The sequence below is a fragment of the Trachemys scripta genome, chromosome 1, assembly GCF_013100865.1.
Source record: "Trachemys scripta elegans isolate TJP31775 chromosome 1, CAS_Tse_1.0, whole genome shotgun sequence".
Taxonomy (NCBI): domain Eukaryota; kingdom Metazoa; phylum Chordata; order Testudines; family Emydidae; genus Trachemys; species Trachemys scripta.
In genome coordinates, this window is record NC_048298.1 from 100,824,278 (window position 1) to 100,849,928 (window position 25,651).

The 25,651-nt window shown below is 47.1% G+C and overlaps 1 protein-coding gene and 1 long non-coding RNA gene across 7 annotated transcripts in view; one reads left to right on the forward strand and one right to left on the reverse strand.

Moving 5' to 3' along the window:
• The window catches only part of LOC117881678, a 60,803-nt gene that overhangs the window by 25,339 nt on the left and 9,813 nt on the right, over positions 1-25,651 (forward strand). The gene's annotated exons all lie outside the window — the stretch shown is intronic.
• The window catches only part of LOC117881646 (cystine/glutamate transporter-like), a 41,361-nt gene continuing 21,749 nt past the window's right edge, over positions 6,040-25,651 (reverse strand). For 5 of the 6 annotated variants that reach the window (XM_034779194.1, XM_034779177.1, XM_034779212.1 and 2 more), the window contains exons 5-14: positions 18,892-19,007; positions 17,805-17,930; positions 15,510-15,609; positions 15,352-15,396; positions 15,041-15,164; positions 14,573-14,676; positions 13,943-14,039; positions 12,985-13,134; positions 8,938-9,112; positions 6,040-7,689 (exon numbers count right to left, since the gene is read on the reverse strand). In XM_034779194.1, coding sequence (XP_034635085.1) covers positions 7,625-7,689; positions 8,938-9,112; positions 12,985-13,134; positions 13,943-14,039; positions 14,573-14,676; positions 15,041-15,164; positions 15,352-15,396; positions 15,510-15,609; positions 17,805-17,930; positions 18,892-19,007 — 1,102 coding nt within the window. In that variant the 3' untranslated portion in view covers positions 6,040-7,624. The remainder of the gene's footprint in view (positions 7,690-8,937; positions 9,113-12,984; positions 13,135-13,942; positions 14,040-14,572; positions 14,677-15,040; positions 15,165-15,351; positions 15,397-15,509; positions 15,610-17,804; positions 17,931-18,891; positions 19,008-25,651) is intronic. The other variant, XM_034779221.1, reaches the window with a different exon arrangement.

The window sequence follows — 25,651 nt, forward strand, 5'->3', positions numbered from 1 at the left end:
CCCTTTCCGCGTGGCTGGGAGTGCGAGGGAGGAGGGGTCGGAGTTAGGGCAGAGTTGGGTGGGGAATGGGTGGGGATGGGGTGGGGAATGGGCGGGGCCAGGACCCCGTGGAGGGTCCTCTTTTTTTATTTGTTAAGTATGGTAACCCTAAGCCATCATGAAGAATCCCCTAGCTATCACCTGAGCTGCAACAAGAGCTGTACCAGGGGAAAGAATTGTGCCCAGGCCTGGAAGGTGTCCAGCCTGAGAAAAAACTTACTAAAGCATCTCTGAGGGTGAGATTATCTGTATTCAGTTTGATTAGACATAGATTTGCGCATTTTATTTCATTTTGCTTGGTGACTTACTTTGTTCTGTCTGTTACTACTTGGAACCACTTAAATCCTATTTTCTGTATTTAATAAAATCACTTTTTATTTAGTAATTTACTCAGAGTATGTATTAATACCTGGGGGAGCAAACAACTGTGCATATCTCTCTATCAGTGTTATAGAGGGCGAACAATTTATGAGTTTGCCCTGCATAAGCTTTATACAGGGTAAAACGGATTTATCTGGGTTTAGACCCCATTGGGAGTTGGGCATCTGAGTGCTAAAGACAAGCACACTTCTGTGGACTGTTTTCAGGTAAACCTGGAGCTTTGGGCCAAGTGATTCAGATCCTGGGTCTGTGTTGGAGCAGATGGGAGTGTCTAGCTCAGCAAGACAGGGTGCTGGAGTCCTGAGCTGGCAGGAAAAACAGGAGCAAGGGTAGTCTTGCACATCGGGTGGCAGCTCCCAAGAGGGTTTCTGTGATCCAACCCATCACAGGTTTACCTAGGAAGACAAGGGAAACCAGGTCCTTGTGCTTTTGTGGAAGGTCCTGAGAGAAACCATCTTGAACAATACCTTTCTCTTTCTAGATTAAGTTTATTTGCGTGTAACCTTTTCCAACATTATTCCTTTTACTTGGCATCACTTCACTTATGGCCTATTGTTAAAATAAAACAAATTAATTAACTATAAACCAACTCAGTGCAGTGTTAAAATGAAAGCATCTATTAACCCCCCATTACGTTAATAAGCTGGAGCATTTGGGGCTTTTCAAGAAGAAACAGAGACAAGGCATGAGGGGTGCATGGGGGGGGTCACATGCCCCCCCAGATTTCTGTCAGGGTTTGCTGGCCTGCTCAGTCACCTGGTGCAGCTGGAACTCCTCCCTGCACAGCAGCTACTGGAGCTGGCATGCTGTGCCCCCCAGGGAGAAGCAGGAACAACAGCTGAGAGCTGCTGGAAGGGGCCGCTGCTTTCTGAGCGGGGAGACTGAGGGGAAGGGGGTCCTGCCTGTGTGTGTGGGGGGACATGACTCTAGCTGTTCCGGGGGCAGCTGAACCTTTAAATTGTGTCCCCGCACTATCAGCAGATCTGGGTCATCTCTAAGAGCAAGTGAACCTTATTATTTCTCTGAACTGTCAAGGAGATGGCTGGACATTACAGAGCACACGATATTGGGAAAATTCAGCACGGGGAGTGGGTTGCAGTCACTGTTCTGGTTGTAACCAAGGCTGGTGGCAGCCAGAGTGCTGATCCAGTGCGGTCTAGCACACAGACACATAGGGTGTGACCAGGGGCGGCTCTAGCTTTTTTGCCGCCCCAAGCATGGCAGGCAGCCTGCCTGCGGGAGGTCTGCCGGTCCCGCGGCTTCGGCGTATCCACCACCAAATTGCCGCCAAATCCGCGGGACCGGCGGACCTCCCACAGGCAAGCCGCCGAAGGCTGCCTGATTGCCGCCCTTGCAGGGACCAGCAGGGCCTCCCCGCGGCTTGCCGCCCCAGGCACGTGCTTGGAGCGCTGGTGCCTGGAGCCTGAAGGCTGATTGTGAGCAGCCCAGGTTGGAAGCTACAATAGCAAAGCATTGTGAGGTACCCAAGGTTACAGAGCAGGCAGTGACCAACCCCTCAGTGGTCTGGATTTCACCCCCCAACCACCACCACCTACCCCAAACTGAACTCTGTGACAGTATTTCAGTCCCGTCACACTCATTCCATTGTTGGTTTCTCTGCTAAAACTGGCAAAGAGGAGACCAACTCTCATGGAAATGTTTGTGATCTGGGCACTGTATGCTAAAATCTGCATTGAAACCACCAATTGATTTTATAGGCTGTAGAAAGGCCATCAGATGGTATTAATTTAGTGATAGTACAGGCCTGGGCTGTGTTCACAGCAGCAACTTAGTAGAGGAGAAAGCATCTGCAGATTGTCATCGATCCCCTGAGTTGTCTTCTACCACTAGAATGACCAGACAACAGATGTGAAAAATCAGGACAGGGGGTGGAGGGGTAATAAGACCCTATATAAGAAAAAGACCCAAAAATCGGGACATCTGGTCATCCTATCTACCACCACCAAATTTTATGATAAACGCTGACCCCTATGAGTTGTCTGGGCACATATAGTTCATTCTAGGAGAATGTGTCTCCATCTCGTGGCTGAGCTATATAAAAGGTCAATGAGTCTTCTTCAGCTTGTGGACTTTAGATTAGTAGAGATGCTTTTAGTGGTAAAAGTCCCAAGTTCAAACCCCACCAACAGTTCAGTTATACATATCCACTCAGATACAAATAGGTTTTTCGCAATTAAGTTTGACTGAATTGACTGATATAAAATTTGTTGTAACTAAGCTGTTCAGACCAAACCAGTAACCACTGAGGTTTATTCAACCCTAGTCTGACTTTCTGGGAACACTAGTTTGTGTTATGAATGCATCTTTTGGGCACAGTCTGAAAAAGCCAATATAAGGATCAAGTAAACTAATTTACAAGGCACGTCAGTGTACAGACTTTTCTAGTTCATCTCCATCTAACCTTTTCCAGTGACTCATGACCTTTCACCAAGGACAAGTGCAGAGTCCTGCACTTAGGACGGAAGAATCCCATGCATGTTACAGACTAGGGACCGAATGGCTAGGAAGCAGTTCTGCAGAAAAGGACCTAGGGGTTACAGTGGATGAGAAGCTGGATATGAGTCAACAGTGTGCCCTTGTTGCCAAGAAGGCTAACGGCATTTTGGGCTGTATAAGTAGGGGCATTGCCAGTAGATCGAGGGACGTGATCGTTCCCCTCTATTCAACATTGGTGAGGCCTTATCCGGAGTACTGTGTCCAGTTTTGGGCCCCACACTACAAGAAGGATGTGGAAAAATTGGAAAGAGTCCAGCAGAGGGCAACAAAAATTATTAGGGGGCTGGAGCACATGACTTATGAGCAGAGGCTGAGGGAACTGGGATTGTTTAGTCTGCAGAAGAGAAGAATGAGGGGGGATTTGATAGCTGCTTTCAACTACCTGAAAGGGGATCCAAAGAGGATGGATCTAGACTGTTCTCAGTGGTACCAGATGACAGAACAAGGAGTAATGGTCTCAAGTTGCAGCGGGGGAGGTTTAGGTTGGATATTAGGAAAAACTTTTTCACTAGGAGGGTGGTGAAGCACTGGAATGGGTTACCTAGGGAGGTGGTGGAATCTCCTTCCTTAGAGGTTTTTAAGGTCAGGCTTGACATAGCCCTGGCTGGGATGATTTAGTTGGGAATTGGTGCTGCTTTGAGCAGGAGGTTGGACTAGATGACCTCCTGAGGTCCCTTCCAACCCTGATATTCTATGATTCCCATAGCACTGCTTAATCACTTCCTTGGTTTCCCAAACTCTAGCTTTTTATTTAACCCATGAGCTATGACGTGTCAGATGCTGCAATGTTATTGTAGGTGAGTTGGTCCCAGGATATGAGAGAGACATGGTGGTTGAGGTAATATCTTTTATTGGACCAGCTTCTGTTGGTGAGAGAGACAAGCTTTCTAGCCACACTGAGCTCTTCTTCAGGTGACAGGTCTGGGAAACGTACTTGAGTGCCACAGCTAAATACAAGATAGAACAGATTGTTTAGCATTAGTAGTTAATACATGTTTCAAGGGACAATTCAAGGTGAAGTGGCCAGTTAACACCCCTCCAGTCATAGGGAGGAAAAGGGGGTGGAGAAGAAGCAACTGGGAATTGGAGGAGGTTGTTAGTGGGTTACAGATTGTTGTAATAAGCTATAAATCCAGTGTCCTTATTAAAACCATGATTTTTAGTGTCTAACAAAGTTATGAATTTAAGGTCCCGGGCTCATGTTTTGAAAGTGTTGTGCAGGCTGCCTTTAAGGCTGAGGACGGATAGGTCAGACATAGGAGTGATGACATTTAGTGCCCTGGATGAGGTACACCACATGTGTAGGAGCCATGGATCTTGAAAGGTGCATTGTGGGGGTGTTGATCATAGTAGCAGTGGAGATATGTTTGTAGATTTTGCATCTGTTGTTCTGGCAGGGTCTGGTGCTGCTTTGAGTTGGTGTGTCCTGGTCCGTGGGGAAACCTGTGAGGAAGAGCTTTGTGTAAGCTTGAAAGCTTTTCTCTCACCAACAGAATTTGGTCCAATAAAAGATAGAAACACAAACCTGGCGAGGTAATAAGATGCTGCAGCTTCATTTTCAAAAAGTGAAGCTACTGGCAAAAGAGTCTCCTGAACTGAGACCAAGAGCAACAGTTAGGTGCCAGGTGTCAATTCTAGCAATTCTGACTCAATGGAAAATTTCTTTAAGTCCTTGCCAGGAACAGCCCAACTCACTTTCTAAAACAAGCAAGTGGCCACGAATTGAAATCACTGAGCTCATCCTGGTGTTTATTTTCTGTTGAACATTAAGTGATTTGATGCTTTTCATCAAAACAGAAGCCTCCATCCTGCCATCAGATCGATGGTGATAGACCTTCGCACCCATTGATTTCTAGTGTCAACAGTGCACAGAGACTGCCACTATTTTAAAATTTTCAGTGTATAAAACAGCTACTTGAACTATTTTCTTTTGTAATGCAGTAGGTAAGGACCGATAACCTTCCTCATATGTTGTAGAAGAATTTCTGGAGCACTATCAGACTGTTAGCCATTGAACTGAAATGGGGTTTTCCTTTATTTAGCCACTAATTTATCATCTGTAAATGATGTTCCGTAAGAAGAAACTTGACCTCCACACACAAGATGTGCCTATTTCACACATTCTTCGTTAGGTATGAACTCCATTCTTGTTCATTTTTCCCTATAATGGGGAAAAGGTTTTATTTCATCCACTTAGGGATTCCTCTGTATGGGGGAGGTGGAGCTGCTCCGTCGTAGTTTAGGAGTGTGGACCTGGTTATTGGGATAGTTACTGTATGAATGTTGGTTCAGTTTAATAGCAGGCTGTTGGAAAAACAGGCAGGAAACAGAGCAATGGCTCAAAAGCCACCATCTACCAACACTGACAGGACAATACAAGAGTCATTCACTCGGATGTTCTGCCTCTGCCCCCATCCTGAGCTCAGCCGACCTACTTTGTCAAGGAGGAGTCCAAATCTGTGAACACAGGAGAAGACCTGACTGGATTTAAAAGGAGACTCCCCCCATGGAGAGAGAGAGTTAATGGGACCCAGACTCAGACTGACACCCAGACGCCAGAAGCTAAGGGTGACTGGGAAAGTGAGGCCTGCATAGGATCCCTACCAGGGCCGGCTCCAGGCACCAGCTTAACAAGCCAAGGGAGAGGGGTGGGACCTGCGGCAATTCGGGGGCGGCAGGTCCCTCACTCCCTCTAGGAGCAAAGGACCTGCTGCTGAACTGCCGCCGCCGATCGCGGCTTTTTTTTTTTTTTTTTTGCTTGGGGCAGCAGAAATGCTGGAGCCGGCCCTGGTCCCTACCAAAGGATGGCAGGACTCCAAGTAAAATAGACATGCAGATAGACCTTTTGTTGTTTTGTCTGACCCCAGTCCGACCTATTGGGGTAAATACAGTCAATACACAGGATGCTGTAGCCCAGGGTACATTCTAAGAGTGGTAGAATCACGCGATTCCACTCCAGGAGAGAGATAAAGGTGTGAGGCCTGATACCGAAGGGATGCATTCAGGGACCGGATGGGTCAGAGGTGCAGCTAACCCTGCAACGGAGACAGTCTGTTCTAGTTCCACTTTAGCGTGAAAACAAACAGACCTCAACAAAAGGAATGACTCTCCATCACATCTGAAAACTTTATTTGAAAAAGGCTTGATAGTACATTGAATAGGGTTTTGATAGATTATATTACAACTCCGTAAATGTTACTTTGGTTTTGATCTAAATATTTAGAGGCTTAATATGAAGTACTTAAAATGCTTCGCGTTCTGGCTAGATGGACAATTCCTGATATAGTGATTCTCATCTTTTAAAATTTGAGTCACACTTTTAAAAGTTGTTGTAAATAACTGATTATTGTGTCATCTGGACAGAATTTTGCAACATCAATATTACACTGTAAACCAACAATATTAACTTAACAGAAACTTTGTTCAAACGAACATGTAGGTCCCGATTCAGCAAAGCATCGGAGCATGTGCTTACAATTAAAGCACATGCTTAAGTGCTTTGCTGAATCAAGACCTTAATAGCTGTGCATTCTTACTGCATTGAAGGATATGTTTATTAAAATCCCTGCTCTCAACTCACCAACAACTTCTGGTTGAGATTCCTTTAAGATGCAGTTATACCCTGAAAGTGACTAGATAAAAATTGCACCTCCTTATTCAGACCTGCTCCCTGTGTGAATTCAGGGTCATGGGTGCTGGCTTTAGAGACAAAAGATTCTAGTATTTACTCCTCTTATGTGCATTGGCTGTGAAGAACTCCAAGAAAATGACGTGTATTCTAGTTTAACTCATGCATCATCTACAGGAATTGTTAACTAAACCTTTGCAGAGCCAAATTCTACTATGCTACTTGATTATACCTGTGCAACCCCACTTCTGTGGGGCTGCACAGATGTGAGGTCGGAATTTAGCCTGGAGAATCTTTACTACTAATGATGCTTAAGAAGGAGAAAAAAGGTCAACTTTCAGATTTTGGGCAGGGCTGGTACATCAAAAAATGAATAGGTTTTGTTCTTGTAAACCAAGCAAATTTGATTGGGAAATCACTGAGACATAAGGCAGTTTTGAGTAATTTTTCAAAGTAGAACTGAACTCTAAGTCCCAAAGATTATTTTGTCCAATGGAAGGAGAATGGGAGTTCACCTACCACTCTGCTTCTCTTAAGAAGTTCTCTTATTGATTTTCCCACTCTCCAATTTTACCTTAAAAGCATTTGACCATCCTCAGCACATCATTTCAGATTTCCATAACCTTCCATCTGAAAGCTGAACTTGTTTTCCATAGCTGTCAATTTAAATGATATTTGGATTGTGAAATAGGCACTCTTCTTCACCTTGTCTTTCCTCAAGGACTAGGAAGTCGAAAATGGTGTGTGTCACTGAGAGATGAACCAACCTACAAAATTTGAATCCTGATTTTGAACACCTCCAAAAGTCAGCTGTTCAGATGTGAAGTTTGGGTTTAGAAAGATAGAAGTGGATGCAAAATTCTGATTCAGATCCAGAGTATCAAAGCTTGGAGGTGTTTGGACCTAAGTTATTTGTTCTGCACATCTCTAGTTGCACCGCACTCACTGCAAAATTAAGAGTGCCTCCTGGTCTCTTAGCAGGGCAAAAGGATCAGAAATGGGACTAGTGGCTTTCATTGGACAAGCCACTATGTTTTCTTCTCCAATAAGATGCGGTCTTCAATAAGTCCTGATTTCCTGTCTGACTACTTCCAGCAGTACCTGAAGTTTGAATGTAAGATAATCTGCCACAAGAAAAAAAGGAGAGAGGAATGCTTAATTTGGTTTTTGAACTATGTTAAAACTGGTATTTGAGTGGAGTATTTTGTGTGGAGAAACAATTTATTTCAATACAATTGAAACTATGTCTAATACAGCCCATTCTTTAGCAAAAGGTATCTCTGTTACCTTTCCTTCTGTATCTTCTTAGACATTTTCAATGGCTGTTGACAGTACAGAACCCAGGGGCAATTTTTAATGCACCAAGTCTAAAGAAGTCAGGGTGCAGGATAAAACACAGATGTGATCAATGCTTTATCTGAGAGACAAACATTGTATTAAAGGTGGCAGAGCTACCCCTGAAACTTTGTGCTTGATACCACATGGGGAAATCCTTTCAAAATATATCTTACTTGTATTCCAGATCCATTGTCCATACATACTTCATAAGATTTTTCTAAAGACTGGATAAAAATCTTGGTGTTCCATGACCAACATGTATATTTTGCCTGTTTACAAGTATATACTAGGAACTAGAGAAAACAAATACAGTATTTCCCTTCCCTTCCTATCAGCGCTTTCCCCAGGCTTTCAGCAGAAATTGGTATGTACAGCATCATCATTGGGGTCTATCAAATTCGCGGGTGTGAAAATCACGTCACGGACTGTGAAATCTCATCTCCCCTATGAAATCTGGTCTCTGCCCACCCAGCTGTGAAGGCAGAGCAAAGAGCTGCGGCTGCTGCCCTGGTGCCCAACTCTGAAGGCAGCGCCACCCGCCAGCCACAGCAGAGAAGTGAGGGTGGCAATATCGTGATCCCCTAATAGGCTTGCAACCCCCTTTTGGGTCCAGGCCCCTAGTTTGAGAGACACTGCAGAGAAATCACATATTTTTCATGGGTTGGTCATGGCATAAATAGCAAATTTCATGGATGTGTAACACATCCAAGAAATTTGCTATTTATGCCATGGCCAACCCATGAAAATGGTGTGATTTCTCTGTGATTTAAGTAGACCCCTTATCACAATAAATTTTTATTAGAGATAGGGCCAAATTGCAACCCTAGAACCAAACCCCTCAAATTTAGTGACATTCAGATCTGGAGCCAATCACTGCAGCTTGGGTCATCCTCTAATTTTAATTTCTATAGTTCCTTGTATTAAACCCAAACTTAGAATACACAGCCTCTCATAGGCAGTCATTTATGAATCCTGAGTAGAATCTAATACTACATTATGTTTATGGTTATCCCTTTTATCAAATTTATACTCACAGATTGTGGTACGGCAATAGTCAGGTATTGGCCTGCGGATCACCAAGAAGTAGACTGGAAAACCACTTAAAACCATGGCACAGCCAATGCTGACATACACTGGGTCTGAGTAGAAAGACATTCCCACTGCGAAGAGGCAGATGACGGTGAAGGAGACAGGAATGAAGAGGGGAACCTGGGGAAAAGAGCACAGACCTTTCTAATCATATCTGACCATTGTAATTTGTCTTAATTTATCCAAACACATTATGTGTTAACTTGTACCCAATTATTTATCAATAGCTAGACTCCTGTGTCCGGAAGACAAGACACCTGGCCAGTCCAATCTTTCTGTACAGTCTGTCTCCAACAAGTGGGATGCATGATCTCTTGGATATGGTCAAATCTACTACATTACAGTAACACCACCAGCACGTTCTCTCACCTCTCTTGATGAGGCATAGAAGCAGACATTAGTCACTATCTCAGGAGTCGCCATATATAAAATTTAACACCTTTTGCAGCCAGGAATTTAGCAGGAGGCAGAAATCAACCATGCCCCAGCTGCTTTCTGAGTTTATTATGGACTGGTCTTAGCTCTCATCTGTTGATATTGCTGGTGGAAAATCATGAGCATGTGCTACCATGAGTAGCATGTGCCCTTTCAAGTAAATGATTTTCAATGTGCTTATGTAGTGGCGTAATTCGTTTTGAGCAGTCTCTCGTTTGCCTCAGGGAAGGCCAAATAAGCTTGAGAGACTGCTTCATGCTAGCAGCACCATACTTCAGTGTACAGTTTGAGTAGCTACCACTGTAACTTAGAAAGCTGCTAGGAAGCCAAATGACCTGGGCTGTTTAAAGTTCAGGATAAATTAGCAGACCCTAATAGAACTGCAAAGTGATTTTTTTGGATTGTGGATCCAATCTCACCCCGGTTCCATACAATCCAATTGAAAAGATGTGATCCTAATCTCTGGAGAAATCTGACAGTTCACCTAAAATAAAAATCTCCCTTCTAGCTCTTTTAGACTCTAGTCTTTCGTAATCAGAGGTGATCTGCTGTTCATGCCGTGACTGCTATAAACTAACAAACAACTCACGGGCTAGTTTGGTTCTCTTTCCTAGTCTGTGTTCCTCAGGGTCAGCACACTTTAGCACGCAAAGCAGTTAGTTAATTAAGTAATGAAAAAAAGCCAAGCAAGTAATCACCTAGGAAGAAATTAAACAACTGGTTGGGAGTTAGTAAAAAAACCCTCAACCTCCTGCATCTTCTGTATGTTCTGAACCCCTTGTAATGGAGATCATGGTAGCCAAACCAACTCAGGATTCAAATTGCAGTTCAAGGATCTCATTCCCATGCAATTACCAATAGTACTGCTCCTCTGTTCAGGGGTGTGTAAGGGATGAAGCTTCTTGCTTTTGTTAGTTTTCTATTATTTTTAAGCATAAAATCTACAGAAAAAATGAGCAATCATAATAATTATACAAATAAATGGAACAATATCAACAGTGAGGATTTTCCTCTATGGCCACTAGAGCGCAGCATCTGTACATATCACACTTACACTGGTCTTTCCTCTTTCAGAAAGAGAGTTCCTCAAGCAGAAGAATAAAGCCTGTCTAAATTGTCATCTCTTCTATTCAATTTGTCTCTTTTCAAACTCTCAGAAGTGGTTTAAAGCCCAAATTTAGACCCAATAGAATGAGGTAAAATCCTTGGGGGGGGGGGGGGGGAAATCAGTACATTGCTGATTTCTTTGATAAACACTCACGCTTTATCAAACGATTCTAGTTCAAGAAAATATATTTTTAAAAGGTGGTTCTCAGTGAATTTGTGGGTGCAGCCAGCATGCTGTCTGGGAAAGTTGAGGGTGTCTTTTAATACGTTCCTTTAGCAAGGACTTGGAGTGGGGTGGCAGGCTGGGATGGAAAGAAAATTCACCCAGAAAAAAGGGTCAGTACAGTTTGGGGGATAGACAAAGGTTCAAGCTGGTGCTTGTTTTTTTCTTGAACTGCTTCGCCAATCCCTCCTCTAACACATATAGACCACGGCACTCTGGCATCAGTAACTGGCTGAAAGCACACACAGGCAGAGAATGGATATAAACAAATTCTTAGCATCTAAATCAGGGACGGGCAAACTTTTGGGCATATAAACTGTATGGCGGGCCATGAGTGCTCACAGAATTGGGGTTGGGGTGTGGGAGGGGCTGAAGGCTCTTGTTGGGGGTGCGGGCTCCGTGCTGGGGCCAGAAATGAGGAGTTCAGGGTGCAGGAGGATGTTCCAGGCTGGTGGGTGGGGTGGGGGGTGAAGGCTCTGGCTGGGGATGAGGAGTTTGGGAGGTAGGAGGGGGCTCTGGGCTGGGACTGAGGGGTTCAGAGGTGGAAGGGGGATCAGGACTGGGGCAGGGGTTTGGGGCGTGAGGGCTCCGGCTGGGGGTGCAGGTTCTGGGGTGGGGCTGAGGGGTTTGGGGTGCAGGAGGGTGCTCCACATTGGGATTAAGGGGTTTGGAGGGTGGGAGGGGGTTCAGGGCTGGGGCAGGGGGTTGGGGCACGGGTGAGGCTCAGGGGTGTAGGCTCTGGGTGGCACTTACCTCAAGCAGCTCCTGGAGGCAGCAATATATCCCTTCTCCGGCTCCAACGTGGAGGCATGGCTAGGTGGCTCTGCACACTGCCCCGTCTGCAGGCACGGCCCCTGCAGCTCCCATTGGCTGCGGTTCCCAGCCAATGTGAGCTTCAGGGCCAGAGCTTGGGGTGGGGTCAGCATGCAGAGCAGAGTTCCCTGGCTGTCCCTACACGTAGGAGCTGGAGGAGGGCCATGTTGCTGCTTCCAGGAGCCATGTGGAGCGGCTCCTGACCCCACTCACAGGTGGAGTGCCGGAGCGGGGTAAGCCCTGGCCCAGACCCTGCTCCCCAGCAGGAGTTCAAGGGCTGGATTAAAATGGCTGGTGGGCCAGATTTGCCCTGCGGGCCAGTTTGCCCACCCCGATCTAGATAAAACACCATCCATGCACTTAGAGCTCAGCAGACTGTCCATCCAGGACACTCAACCTGGGGGGTAGACCTGACAAGAATGGCATGGGCCGGAGAAGAGGAGCATTGTGGGAGTCAGGAAAACTGCATAATCCAGAATCCACTTTGATTCCCCATTGCAAACAAGATGCAGCAAAGAAAATGGTAGGCAGGTTGAAACCTACTTTCCCTTCCTGCTCCTAAGGTGGTCCCTAATACATCTGGAAATAGGAAATGCTCCCACATACAGGACTATGGGCTCAGGATGCAGCTCTCCAGCCCAAACTTTGTTGCTCTCATCTGCCAGAGTCTGTGTCTCTTGACCCCAAAGAGACAGACGATGCACATGAGTTGAATGGGCTAGATCAAAATTACGACTTCTATAAGCTGCTGTTGGTTGATTGCTGTGCATTTCTTACTCTTCTAAAGCCTGTATTGGTGGTGGCTGTACTTGAGCAAACTTACAGCACAATGTTTGGGGGTGGGATGGAAGAGCTGTTGGAGGACCTCTCGGGGGAGAGGAAACTAGGGGCTGGGATAGAGGGATCTTGCGGGGAGAAGCTCTAGGAACAAACTAAGCTCAGGAGGAAGTTTTAGCTGAGGCTTGTGCTTTGTTGTGGCAAACCCCATGCAGGGTGTTTGGACACTAGCCTTCTTGTGTGCGTATCAGAGAGCGGGGTGGGGGCTGTCTAGTCTCACCAGATCTCCTGACTCCCAATCTGACCCCCTACCCATTGGACTATGCTACCTTATTAATTAAACCTGACTGTTCACACCTTGGTAGAACACTGCTTTACTGAAGGCTGTCTGACCTTTCCAGTGGCAGACAAAAGGTCCCATATACCGGGTTACCTCTCCTAAGTCTAAATGGAACTGAGGCAATGCTCAGTGGTTTGAGCATTGGCCTACTAAACCCAGAGTTGTGAGTTCAATCCTTGAGGGGGTCACTTAGGGATCTGGGGCAATATGCTGCATTTTCTAGCTCTCAGTGAACGATGCAGAAAGAAGCCAGTTACAACAACGATGGGCCTGGCTTTGAAACCGGCCGTGTGTTACCTTGAATGGCCTGGGCAGCTCTGGGTGACGGTAACGATGGATGATGAGTCCCAGTGTGGCTAATCCTATGAAGAGCCATCGGGAAAAGCTGAAGAAATTCAGAAGGTGGTAGATGTCTCCAACGCACACCATGGCGGTAACCAATGGCAACTGGGGGTTGTAAAAATGAAACATTCATTAAATCCTCATCCCAGCCTTTAGCAATTTAAACATGGATGGGTCAGAAACTCACATTTACAGTCAGCCACAGTAAGATAAAGCTGGCACGCTCTGGTTAGGGACCGATTTTAATGCTGAGCTGAGACCACTATATTCTCTTCATATGAGGTTTCAGATGGGAATGCATGGTAGGTAAAAGGCTGCATTTTTAAATAAAAGAGTTTTCACCGCTTCAATCAAAGAAGACACTGCTGGTGTTAGAAAGTACCTAACCATGGCCATGCAAAATTGGTGAAACATTTTGCACAAAAATTCATTCCATGTGATTTCACTCCATCCCCGAAATGTCAGTGTTTGTAACATTTGAAGGACTCAGTTATTGACAAAGAAAGCAGACAATGCCTGGAAGAGACATTTTTGTGGGATAATTTTGAGAAATTGTTGTGGAAGGTGGCGGTGGCAGCAACCCTTTTAGTTTAAGCCACACCTTAAGTGGATTTTAAACTCAGGACAAGTAGCCAGGAGGTCTTGAGTTCAAATCCCATCTCTGTCACTAAGCAACTTTGATAATACTTTGCAATATGCGGTCAATGTAAACTCGTTTGCAGATGTGAATGAATATCCACAGAAACCTTTCTGCAGTATTCTATCCCTTTTACTCTTTACAGACCTGAGAGTAACTTGATTCCCTTTAAAATCTCACACACCTGTCCAGACTTTGCATAGTGAAACTAAAATAAGAAGCCAATCAGAACTGCAGGACAGTAGAAATTCCAATTGTAAAATCGGATCTCCTCACCATTAACATGACGGCTGGAAGGGGAGTGTGCCTTCGGATGTGGATCATGGAGAAGAGAGGAGGCCATTGACCCTCCCTTGAAGCCACAAATAGAGTCCTGAGAGAAGACATGGAGCAGTACAAGAACCTAAGTTCCAGTCTCCTGCATCTGCACTAGAGAACTGAATCACTGGTAGTTGAATGGGTGACATAAAGCCAGCGTAAGTACCAACAATACAGGCTGTCCACACTAACCATGCTAATTAGGGTGCAGTTTAGCCCCAAGACCACACTTGAACTTGACTACATCCTTGTAGCTGCACCATCCTCTGCTAATCTATCCCACAGTTCCTGGCAAAGCTTCCTGAAACAGTAGTTTGTGGAAGATTTTGAAAAACAAAGTCAAACTCCCTTTATTCTCTGGGAAATTCCCATAAGTCCCCAAGAACTGGCCCTGTTTCCAAGCTCATTTCTCATGTTAGAGGCCAGGGTGTTCTGGCACTGCCTTGGAGAACCAGCAATTCCCAGGATTGCTTGTGTGCCAACTAGCTGATGAGTGATATCTACTTGTGTGTTGTCAACAGATTTGGCGCCAGTGCTCTCCTCCTGTTTATACTATCAATCAGTTAGCAAGATTTAAAAGAATCTGACCTTGAAAATGTAAAGATCCCCCCATTCATGGTTCCAAAGCAGGACAGGGCAACCAGGATGGGAATCACGGAGACAAGTCTTTGGAAAGCTTTTTGTGCAAAACTCTGGAGGAAAGACACGCTTCAGTTCAGAAACAACCTGGTAATCCCTGAATGGCATCAGAATTAATGGAAAGAGCTGGATGGCCTTCCACTGAAAGGCTTAAAACAGAACTGCACTTACTCCCAAGTCTGCATTACCTATTCCTCTTCCCCCACTGCCATCTTGATCTCTATTTCTTATTCCATCTCCTCAGGCAAAGCTAAGAGATGTTATAGCTTGCTGATACTCTTGAAAAGTGACAAAGCTGAAGGCCTTTCCGCTATAAGATCCATTATTACTTTCCACATCCTAGAAGCCCCCCCATCCCCACCCACTTAATGTAAATTGATCCCTCCGAAGAAAACTAATAATGGGGTTACAACTCACCACAGCCACAGCCTGGGAAGCCAGCACATCCTCTGCTGTCAAGACTGTATAATAGGAAACGTTGGTGAGCATGTACCCCACAATTACAGTGACCACAGACACTATCACAGCCAGTGGGTTATTTCTACAAAAGCGGGAGAGAGACAAAGCGCTAATGAGCAAAGCTGGTTTTTTTAACTCACAGATCAGTACTACCACGCCAGGTAGTTAGAAGAACTAGCACTCATTTTTCTTTCCATTTAAAAGGCAGCTTATTTTGAAATAATGCTGTCTCCAATTGCTGATCTTAAAGGCCCCTTTCCTATTCTTACCGTTCAGGTCGGACCAGTTCTTCTCGCACAAAGCTAGTTTGAAACCTGCAGAGTGAAAGACGACAGGTTATGGCAGAGTTTAAATGATGGCTCTGGAGAAGCACCGTAGACTTAGGAGTTGATGCTGCCATTCATTAAAGTACCCTGACTGCACATACCAGCCTGAATATGCAAACATCCCAGCATAAAAAGCCAAGGGCAGTTTGTCCAAAGCCAGCGATTGACTACTGAAAGCATCCTGGAAATTTTCAGTGTGGCCTAAAAAAAAAAAAGGAGAGAAACGCAGGGTTAGAGCGCACTGGAGACAGAGACTTCCCCTCTAGTGTTGCAAAAAAAAAACATTTGCAGAAGAGGTTCAATTTCTCTCTGTCTCTCATATAACCGCAAGAGTTTGTGATTGCAGGATCTTCAATTATTTATAATGAATTTCAGATTTGTTTTGTTACTTTAATTCACAGAGCTCAGTTGACTTGTTAGTGCCCAATACAAGCTCTGCTGTAGAAGAGATTTTTGAAAGGGGAGTGATGGTGATTGGTTCCCTCTCTCACACAGTCTGCTCTGGAGAAAGCAGATCATAGAGCGGAGGAGGCCAAACATGGCCTGAGAGAATCTCTACTCGTAGAAAACCTCTTTCTAGACCTGAAATGAACTCCCTGACCCCCAAACTCTGGATGTGTGCTCCACTTCGAGGTTGCGCAGCCAGCTAATGCTGCTCAAACTGCGCTACCCTGACTCCTTAGCACTAGCACCGACCCCAGCCTCATGCTGTGTACAAGATGGGAATCACAAAACGAAGAGCTCTAGGAGGTAGCACAAAGAGTGGAGTTAGTGCTCCTTTGGAGCAACTTCATGAAAGCACACTTCCCTGCCTACACTGCACTGCTCTCTCTCCACTGACTGCTGGAGAGGGAAGAAAAATTGAAGAGCCGGAGGGTTGAGATGGACAAAAACAAAGGTGGTTTGGATGGGGATCCCATTTTATTAGGTGATTGAGAAAACAAAACTTGTGGAATCAAAAGAAAGCGGAGGTTGAAGAAAACTAAGCAGCAAGTTAAAATAGTATTAAAGAGCCTAGAAAAAAAGGGACAGTGTTCTTTAAAACACTTAAGAAATGGTAACTACAATAGAAGGACAAAAAGAAAGGCAAAAAGGAAAGGAAGAGAGAAGATAGGACAAAATTCTCTGCCGGGATCAATGGAAAGGAGAGTGGGTACAATGGAGAAAGCTGCCTACGTTTGGGGGAGGTTATGTATCTTCTAAAATGTTTGCTGATAAATGAATATATAATAAAACAATTTATTGCAGGGGTGGCCAACCTGTGGCTCCGGAGCCGCATGCGGCTCTTCAGAAGCTAATATACGGCTCCTTGTATAGGCACCAACTCTGGTGTTGGAGCTACAGGTGCCAACTTCCCAATGTTCACTGTTCAATCCCTGCCTCTGCCACAGGCCCTGCTCCCACTTCACTCCTTCTCCCAAGGCCCTGTCCCTCCCCCAAGCCTGCTGCGCCCTTGCTCTTCTCCTCATCCCGAGAGCCTCCTGCATGAGGCACAGGGAGGGAGGGGATGCGCTGATCGGCAGGGCAGCTGGCAGGCGGGGCGGGGGAGTTGATGTGGGCTGCTGACATAATACTGTGGCTCTTTGGAAAGGTACATTGGCAAATTCTGGCTCCTTCTCAGGCACAGGTTGGCCACCCCGATTTACTGTTTGTGATGATTTACAATCTCTGTAATGACAGGTTTCAGAGTAGCAGCCGTGTTAGTCTGTATCCGCAAAAAGAAGAACAGGAGTACTTGTGGCACCTTAGAGACTAACAAATTTATTAGAGCATAAGCTTTCGTGGACTACAGAAAGTACAACCTGGAATTCTGAGGTCTCTGACCACATTTCTCAGATCTCACTAGCATGATTCCTACCACGGGGGTGGTGCCAGGCATCCAGAGTGTCATTTGAGGGCATTCTGAGCAATAAATTGCTGAGGATTTTCTGGTTCAGGTCAGAAGCACAGCCAGCCTGATGGGCTTTTTGCATATCCCATTAAGCTGGTTCCGGATGACAACCAGAAATATGAACGTTCACCCCGATCCCTTTATTCTCTCAATGGAAGAGATAAAATGAGGACACAAGATTAATTATCCCAACTGTGAACACTGTGGAAGACTGGTCTACACAGGAAAGGTATATACCCAGTGTAACTCCAAATGTGCCCACTATTGTTCTGGTATGAGTGTCCTTTTTCAGTTTAGTTTATGTGCTTTGGAAGGATTTTAAACTAAACAAAAAAAAATGATACACTTATTTCAGAATATGAGCATCTACGCTGGGAGCTATACCAGGGTAACTATATCTGTTAAACTAAGGCAGTAGAATTATACCAGTCAAAAGATAAAACCTTCCCATGTGGACAAGCCCTTAGTGAATGCCCTCCCGCAGATCACAGCTGAGCAGACCCACCTTGGGCCAGAAGCATCATCCCTGGCACAATGATGAGTGCGAGAGCCAGGAGTTTGATGACAGATAGGACATTCTGAAGCCTGGCACTCCAGCTGACACTCCAAGAGTTCAGGATGAGGACTGTGTCTGGAGGAGAAGGCAAAGAACACCATGTGTAGCTGGGGCTCAGAAAAAAAATCAGACAAATTTTACTCTCATGCTTTTCCCATTGTCTCAGCCTATTGCCCTGAGTACACTGAATAGAGAGACAGCAACACTCCCTGTCCTTGGTGCTGGGAAGAATTCTTAGAGACCAGAAAGTTCAGAGTGACAGATATTTTAAGACCATATGAATGACCCAGAGCATGACATTTCAAGTGGAAAATGAGGTTACAACCTTGAGAGTGGAGAACAATCTAGTTCACTTCCCTCACATTTGCTGTTGTGTAATCTGTGCCTGGCTGATGAAATAATCCATGAGTGCAATTTCATTTTAGCTTCTCTGCCTCAGAGGGGTCCTTGCATTTGAATCTACTGGGACTGGAAAGGCATGGAAACTTTCACCTGTCAACGGCACTAGTTGGCATTCTCGGGTCTGAACCATATGCTGCTATGTTTTGATGGAGCTTGCACCATATGCAGAATCTCTACTCCCAGCATCACTGTGCATAGCCCAGACATCTCCAATTCCTTTCTTCCAAAATGTCATCAGCCGGACGCAGCATCTAGTCAATACTAGACCATAAGTAAAAACAGACCTTGAAACTTACTTGCTACAACTCTGGTTTCATTTCCCAGCCAATCTGATAGCAGTGCATGGCCAGTGATGATTTCTACTCTCCACCCAGCTTCGCAATCCACAGACCCATTTACATCAGCTTTGTCACTTCATTTCCCCCCGCTTTTTTCTAGAGATGGGGCCAACCCAGAACTCCAGACCCTGAACTTTGGATGGCTCAACATTTACTATGCAATCCAAGTTTCACAGTTTCATCAGTAATGGGACAAGCCCAAACCCTGGATGTAAACACTTCTGAATCTGGGGAGAAGGGGTTCAAAATCTGAATTAAAATTTTGTGCCTTAGACCTATATCTGCTTTATACTTACAGAAACCCAAGAGAGCGACAAGCTTCACAGCAGGAAGTGGGGCTGCACAGGGCGCAAAAAATGGTTCCAATATGTAGTTTCCAAATGCCAGAGAAATCACTGCACTATTGGCTGGCCTATCAGGAGGGACGGATTCATGGAGTTAGAAACTGACTTTCTGGTGTTAAGCAATTTTATATGCAAACAGCTACATTAAAAGAATGTTAACATTTGAAAATTTAAACTGGACAATAAAATCAGGAAATTTAGACTTAAGTCATGCTGGAAGGGCATATTGATTGGGGTGGGATCAGTTCTGGGTCCAGTTCTGTTCAATATCTTCATCAATGATTTAGATAATGGCATAGCGCAGGAGTGGGCAAACTACGGCCCGGGGGCTACATCTGGCCCTCCAGACGTTTTAATCCAGCCCTTGAGTTCCCGCCGGGAAGCGTGGTCGAGGGCTTGTCCCACTCCGGCGCTCCAGCTGGGTAGCGGAGTCGAGGTCTTACCCCACTCTGGATGGCTCCCGGAAGCAGCGGCATGTCCCCCATCTAGTTCCTACATGTAGGGGAAGCCAGGGGGTTCCGCATGCTGCCCACGTCCCAAGCGCTGCCCCTGCAGCTCCCATTGGCCAGGAACTGCAGCCAGTGGAAGCTGCGGGGGCAGCTCCTGAGGACAGGGCAGCGTGCAGGAGCTGGAGGGGGAACATGCCACTGTTTCTGGGAGCTGCTTGAGGTAAGCGCTGCCTGGAGCCTGCCCCTCCGACCCCCTCCTGCGCCCCAACCCCCTACCCCAGCCCTGATCCCCCCGCCCACCCTCCGAACTTCTCGGTTCCAGCCCAGAGCACCCTCCTGCACCCCCAACCCCCCACCCCCACCCCAGAGCACCGCCCCCCAGCCAGAGCCCTCATGCCCTCCCGCACCCCAGCCCCCAATTTCATGAGCATTCATGGCCCACCATACAATTTTCATACCCAGATGTGGCCCTTGGGCCAAAAAGTTTGCCTACCCCTGGCATAGAGAGTACATATATAAAGTTTGCAGACAATACCAAGCTGGGAGGGGTTGCAAGTGCTTTGGAGGACTCGATTAAAATTCAAAATGATCTGGACAAACTGGAGAAATGGTCTGAAGTAAACAGGATGAAATTCAATAAGGACAAATGCAAAGTACTCCACTTAGGAAGGAACAATCAGTTGCACACATACAAAATGGGAAATGACTGCCTAGGAAGGAGTACTGTAGAAAGAGATCTGGAGGTCACTGTATCACAGGGGTCAGCAACCTATGGCACGCATGCCAAAGGCAGCACACGAGATGATTTTGAGTGGCACTCACAGTGCCTGGGTCCCAGCCACCGGTCCTGGGGGCTCTGCTGTCATCCTGGGGTCCTGGATGCCAGCCACCCGTGGTCCCGGACGCCAGCCACCCGTGGTCCCGTCCACCGGTCCCACTCAGCCTGCTGCCAGTCCCGGCCACCGGTCCCAAGGGCTCTGCTGCCAGCCTGGGGTTCTACCGCCAGCCTGGGGCTCTGTTCCTGGCCTCAGCCCAGGGCTCTGCAGCTGCTCCCAGCTATGGCCCACTGGCCCCAGCCTGGGGCAGTGAGGGGTGCAGACAGGGTCAAGAAAAGAGCTCAGCACCCCCACCTTAAAAACTGTTCCGGAGCCACTATACTGGGATATTTTTAAGTCCTGATTTGCTGCTTACATCACTATCACGTCACATGGAACAGCGCACCGCGTTTGACATTGTGCACGCCATCTGTCTCGATTTTTTTTTCCACTGGAAGTTGAGGGGTACATTTGACAATATGCCAGCTCCTAAGAAAGGCAAAGTTAGAGTCTGTTCATTTCAGCCTTCTTGGACAGACACATTTGGGTTTATTCAAAAAAAAGACTGTGCTGTTTATACTTTCTGTTGTGAAAGTGTTGTTTGTCGCACATCAAGTGTTCGACGACATTTTCAAACGAAGCCCGAGGAAACCTTTCTTGATGAAGCAGACAAGACTGAATCGATCAAAAAGGCAGTAGCAAGATATGAGAAGCAAAGCAGTGTTTTTAAATGCTTAAGTGTAAGTAAAGATCAAGCCACAGAAGGAAGTTACAAGATTGCACAGTGCATTGCAAAAAGCGGAAAGCCGTTTACAGATGGGGAATATATAAAAAGTTTTTCTCAGCAGTTCAGAGGTTTTGTTCAATGATTTGCCAAATAAAGATGTGATCGTATCTAGAATAAAAGAACTGTCTGTCTCTACCAGAACAGTTGAGAGATGCGTAAGCGAAATGGCAGAAAACATTAATGAAAAGCAGACAACTGCATTAAAAGACACAGCAGTGTTTAGCGTTGCAGTTGATGAGCGCATGGATATAAACAATGTTCCACGTTTGGCAGTTGTTGCAAGATATTGTGCTTCCGATGAAATCCAAGAGGAACTTTGTTGCCTAAAAACCCTGCCTGGCACAACAAAGGGGGAAGATATAGCGGAAACTTTTGTAAGCCATTTTGAAGAATGAGGAGTTGACATCAGAAAAATATTTTGTGTGACAACAGATGGTGCTCCTGCCCTGGTCGGAAAACAGAAGGGATTTGTAAAGTTACTTGAAGATCAAATTGGCTGCCCGACAGTCAAATCCATCAAGAAAACCTGTGTGCTAAAATTTCTAATTCAGAGCTTAATAACGTAATGAATACAGTGGTGCAAATTGTGAATGTCCTTGTTGCTCGATCTGCTTTGACTCTCAGTTTCAAGCACTGCTAGAAGAGACGGATAGTGCTTATAATGACATTCCACTTCACACAGGGATGAGCTCCCAAAATTTTAAGAACCGGTTCCCTACCGGGGGGAGCAGCAGGGCTCCCGCGGCTATTTAAAGGACCGAGGCGGCAGAGGCGGCTGGAGCCCCAGCCCTTTAAATAGCCCCTGGAGCCCCCCGCTACCCCCAGGGCTCTGGGCCCATACTCACCTCCTGGTTCCCTACCGGGTCTTCAGCAGCACTTCGGTGGTGAAGACCCCCGCCGCCGAAGTGCCGCCGAGAGGACCTGGTAGGGAACCAGTTCTTAAAATTTTGGGAGCCCTGGGGGTAGCGGGGGGCTCCAGGGGCTATTTAAAGGGCCAGGGCTCTAGCTGTCTCTGCTGCCCCGGTCCTTTAAATAGTGGCCGGAGCCCTGGGGGAAGCGGTGGGGCTTCCACGGTTATTTAAAGGAGCAGGGGGGCAGAGGCAGCTGGAGCCCCAGCCCTTTAAATAGCCCCCAGGAGCCCTGGGGTAGCAGGGGAGGCTCTGAGGGCTATTTAAAGGGCTCGGGCTCCAGCTGCCTCTGCCACCCCGGTCCTTTAAATATCTGCAGGAGCCCCACTGCTTCCCCCAGGGCTCATGCACCCCTCTGAGAGGGGGGGAAGCAGAGGAGGGACCTGGGGAGCCTTGGCTTCCCCAGCTGGGAGCTCAGGTGGGCCAGACAGGACGGTCCCGCGGGCCGGATGTGGCCCACGGACCAGAGTTTGCTCACCCGCCCACCCCTTTAGGAACTGGTTCTACACCGGCTTCTAAATTTAGCAACCAGTTCTTGCAAACCGGTGCAAACCGGCTCCAGCTCACCATTGACTTCACAGCAACATTTGGTGGCTAAGTCGTGGCAAGGTTTAGGTCCGCTTTGTAAACTGTTTTGATGCCATCAAGGCCTTTGTGTCAGAAAAAGGACAAAACTACCCCGAACTGGATGATGACAAATTGCTGTGTAAGCTCATGTTTTTAACTGACATCGCCGCTCACCTAAATGAACTCAACCTCCGTCTCCAGGGTGCAGGGCAAACGGTTCTGGATCTTTATGAAGGCTAGAAGGCATTTATTGTAAAACTAGCAGTTTTTTCTCAGGATATTCAAACTTCGACTTTCCGCTACTTCCAACACATAAAAGAGCTATCGATACGTTGCACTGTCAGTGTCGATGAGATTGGAATGTACATGCAAGAACTAGAATCAGAATTTTCTGACAGATTTCAAGATTTCCAGTGATTTGGCCCAATGCTTTCTTCTCTAATTAAACCTGAAAAGTTCAACGAAAGCGACTTGGATTTGTCTGTATTTCAGTGGATGTGTGTTGAAGATTTTGAAATGCAGCTCATTCAGTTAAAAAGCTCAGAACTGTGGGCATCAAAGTTTGGAGATCTGCGGAGTGCACTTAAAGCTACCGAGAGAGATCATAGGGCCTCTATTCTGACCTGTTGGATGTCCCTGTCGGTGAAATTTAACTGTTTGAAGAAAATTGCATTTGCAATGCTTTCAGCATTTGGATCCACATACCTGTGTGAACAGGTATTTTCACACATGGAATCTGTCCTCTGTCCCTCTCAGAGCCGGTTAACTGATCATTCAGAAGCCTGTGTGTAGCTTAAAGTATCCAAATACATGCCAGACATTGGAAAACTCAGCAAGAAAAAACAAGGGCAAGGATCACACTAAACTGATAAGATCTGCATTTTAATTTAAATTTTAAATAAGGCTTCTTAAACATTTAAAAACCTTATTTACTTTATATACAATGATAGTTTAGTTATATATTATAGAGAGAGACCTTCTAAAAATGTTAATAGGTATTACTGGCACGCGAAACCTTAAATTAGAGTGAATAAATGAAGACTTGGCACACCATCTGAAAGGTTGCCGACTCCTTCTGTATCACAAGCTAAATATGAAAGCAGCAAAGAGTCCTGTGGCATCTTTGCTGCTTTTACAGATCCAGACTAACACGGCTACCCCTCTGAAGCTAAATATGAGTGAACCATAGGTGCTGACTTCCCCTCTACCTGGAGGTGCTAGACCCCCGCCCCTCCACTCATAGGTGCCCACTTCTACTGGCGTCGGTGGGTGCTCGACCTAGGGTGACCAGATGTCCCGATTTTATAGGGACAGTCCCGATTTTTGGGTCTTTTTCATATATAGACTCCTATTACTCCCTGTAGAAGGGCTTGGCCGAGGCTCGTCCCTTTGCGGGGCTGTGGGATATCCCACCGCCTCGCTACAGTTCGCTCTGGGCCCTTAGGCAGGGGCTGAGCCAATAGTTCAATATGAGCCGTGGCCCTAGGTCAGGGCAGGGCAGCAAACACACAGTCAGGAGCTCAGGCCCTTAAGCAGGGGCTGGTGCGAGGGGGAGACTGCCACCCGTGAGTGGAGTGGCAGGGGGGATGCAGGCCCACCCGCTCCACTGCGTCCCAGCCAGGGGTCCTAGCAGCGGCAGAAGACTCGCTGCTGTGTCAATAGGGATCCTGGCCACAACACACGGACATTGGTTCTGGCCCTGCTGCGGCCAGGCCAGGGTCAGCTGCCCCTGGGCTACTTCCGGACTCCCCCTCGTAAGGTATTTGGGTTTGGCTGGCGTCCTCGGCGGTTCCTCTGGGTAACTTGTGAAGGGTAGGCTCAGCTGCTCCTCAGGGTAGCTGGCGAGGGGTAGGCGTGGCTGCTCCTCGGGGTAGCGGGAGAGGGGCAGGCTCGGCTAGCCTGGCCAGTCCTCAGGTCAGTCGCAGCCTGCTGTCGTTCCCGAACCCGGAGCTAGGTCACAGGCATCTGACCTCTCTGGCGGCTGGCTTTCAACTGAGGTTTGCAGCGGGGCTCTTCTACTTCCTGTCCTGCGCCGTGACCACTGGGGGGCGGGCACAGGACCCACTGGCTCTGCCCACGTTGGTGTTAGGGGAGGCTCGTCCCTCAGCGGGGCTGTGGGGTATCCCACCGCCTCGCTACACATACACACCCCCTTAAGGCTGGCTCCCATCCCATCGGGGCCAGACCCATCCAACTCTCCCAGGAGGGACAAGAAGTCAGCATTTGCGTGGTCCTTACCGGCCCTATGACGGACAGTATAAGCATAGGGCTGTAGTGCCAGGTACCAATGCGTTAGCCTCATATTATTTTTCATTCTGACCAATGACTGTAGTGCAGCATGGTCGGTGACCAGTATGAACGGGGCCCCCAGGATGTAGTACCTCAAGGCGTCACAGGCCCATTTTATTGCCAAGGCCTCCTTCTCTATCACTGCATAGTTTCTTTCTCGTGGAAACAGTTTCTGACTGAGGTATATGACCGGGTGTTCCTCTCCATCCACCTCCTGAGAAAGGACCACCCCTAGGCCTACTTCAGAGGTGTCCGTCTGGAGGATGAACTCTTGGTTAAAGTCGGGGCTGTATAGGACAGGCTCGCGGCAGAGACTGTTTTTGAGGGCCTGGAAGGCGCGGTCATACTCCGGGTCCACTCCACACGTCGGGGGCTGGCTTTGGTCAAGAGTCCCGTTAGCGGGGCCGCGATGGAGGCTAAATCGGTGATGAATCATTGGTAGTAGCCTGCCAGTCCGAGGAACTGGCATACTTGGCGCTTCGTGGTGGGTGGTGGGCATGCCACTAGGGCCTGAACCTTTCCCACGAGAGGTCTCACTTGTCCCCTCCCGATAGTGTACCCGAGGTAGGTGGTCTCCTGCCACCCGATACGGCATTTTTTTGAATTGGCCGTTAATCCCGCTGCCCGCAGGGACCTCAGGACAGCCGCTACCCATTCCAGGTGGTTCTCCCAACGGCAGCTGTAAATAACAACGTCATCCAGGTATGTGGCCGCGTACTCTCGATGAGGTTGAAGGAGACGGTCCATCAGCTGCTGGAACGTTGCCAGGGCACCATGGAGCCCAAAGGGCATTCGAGTGAACTGGTAGAGGCCCGTGGGGGTGGCAAATGCGGTCTTTTCCTGAGAGGCGGGGTTGAGGGGGATCTGCCAGTATCCCTTGCTCAGATCAAGAGTAGT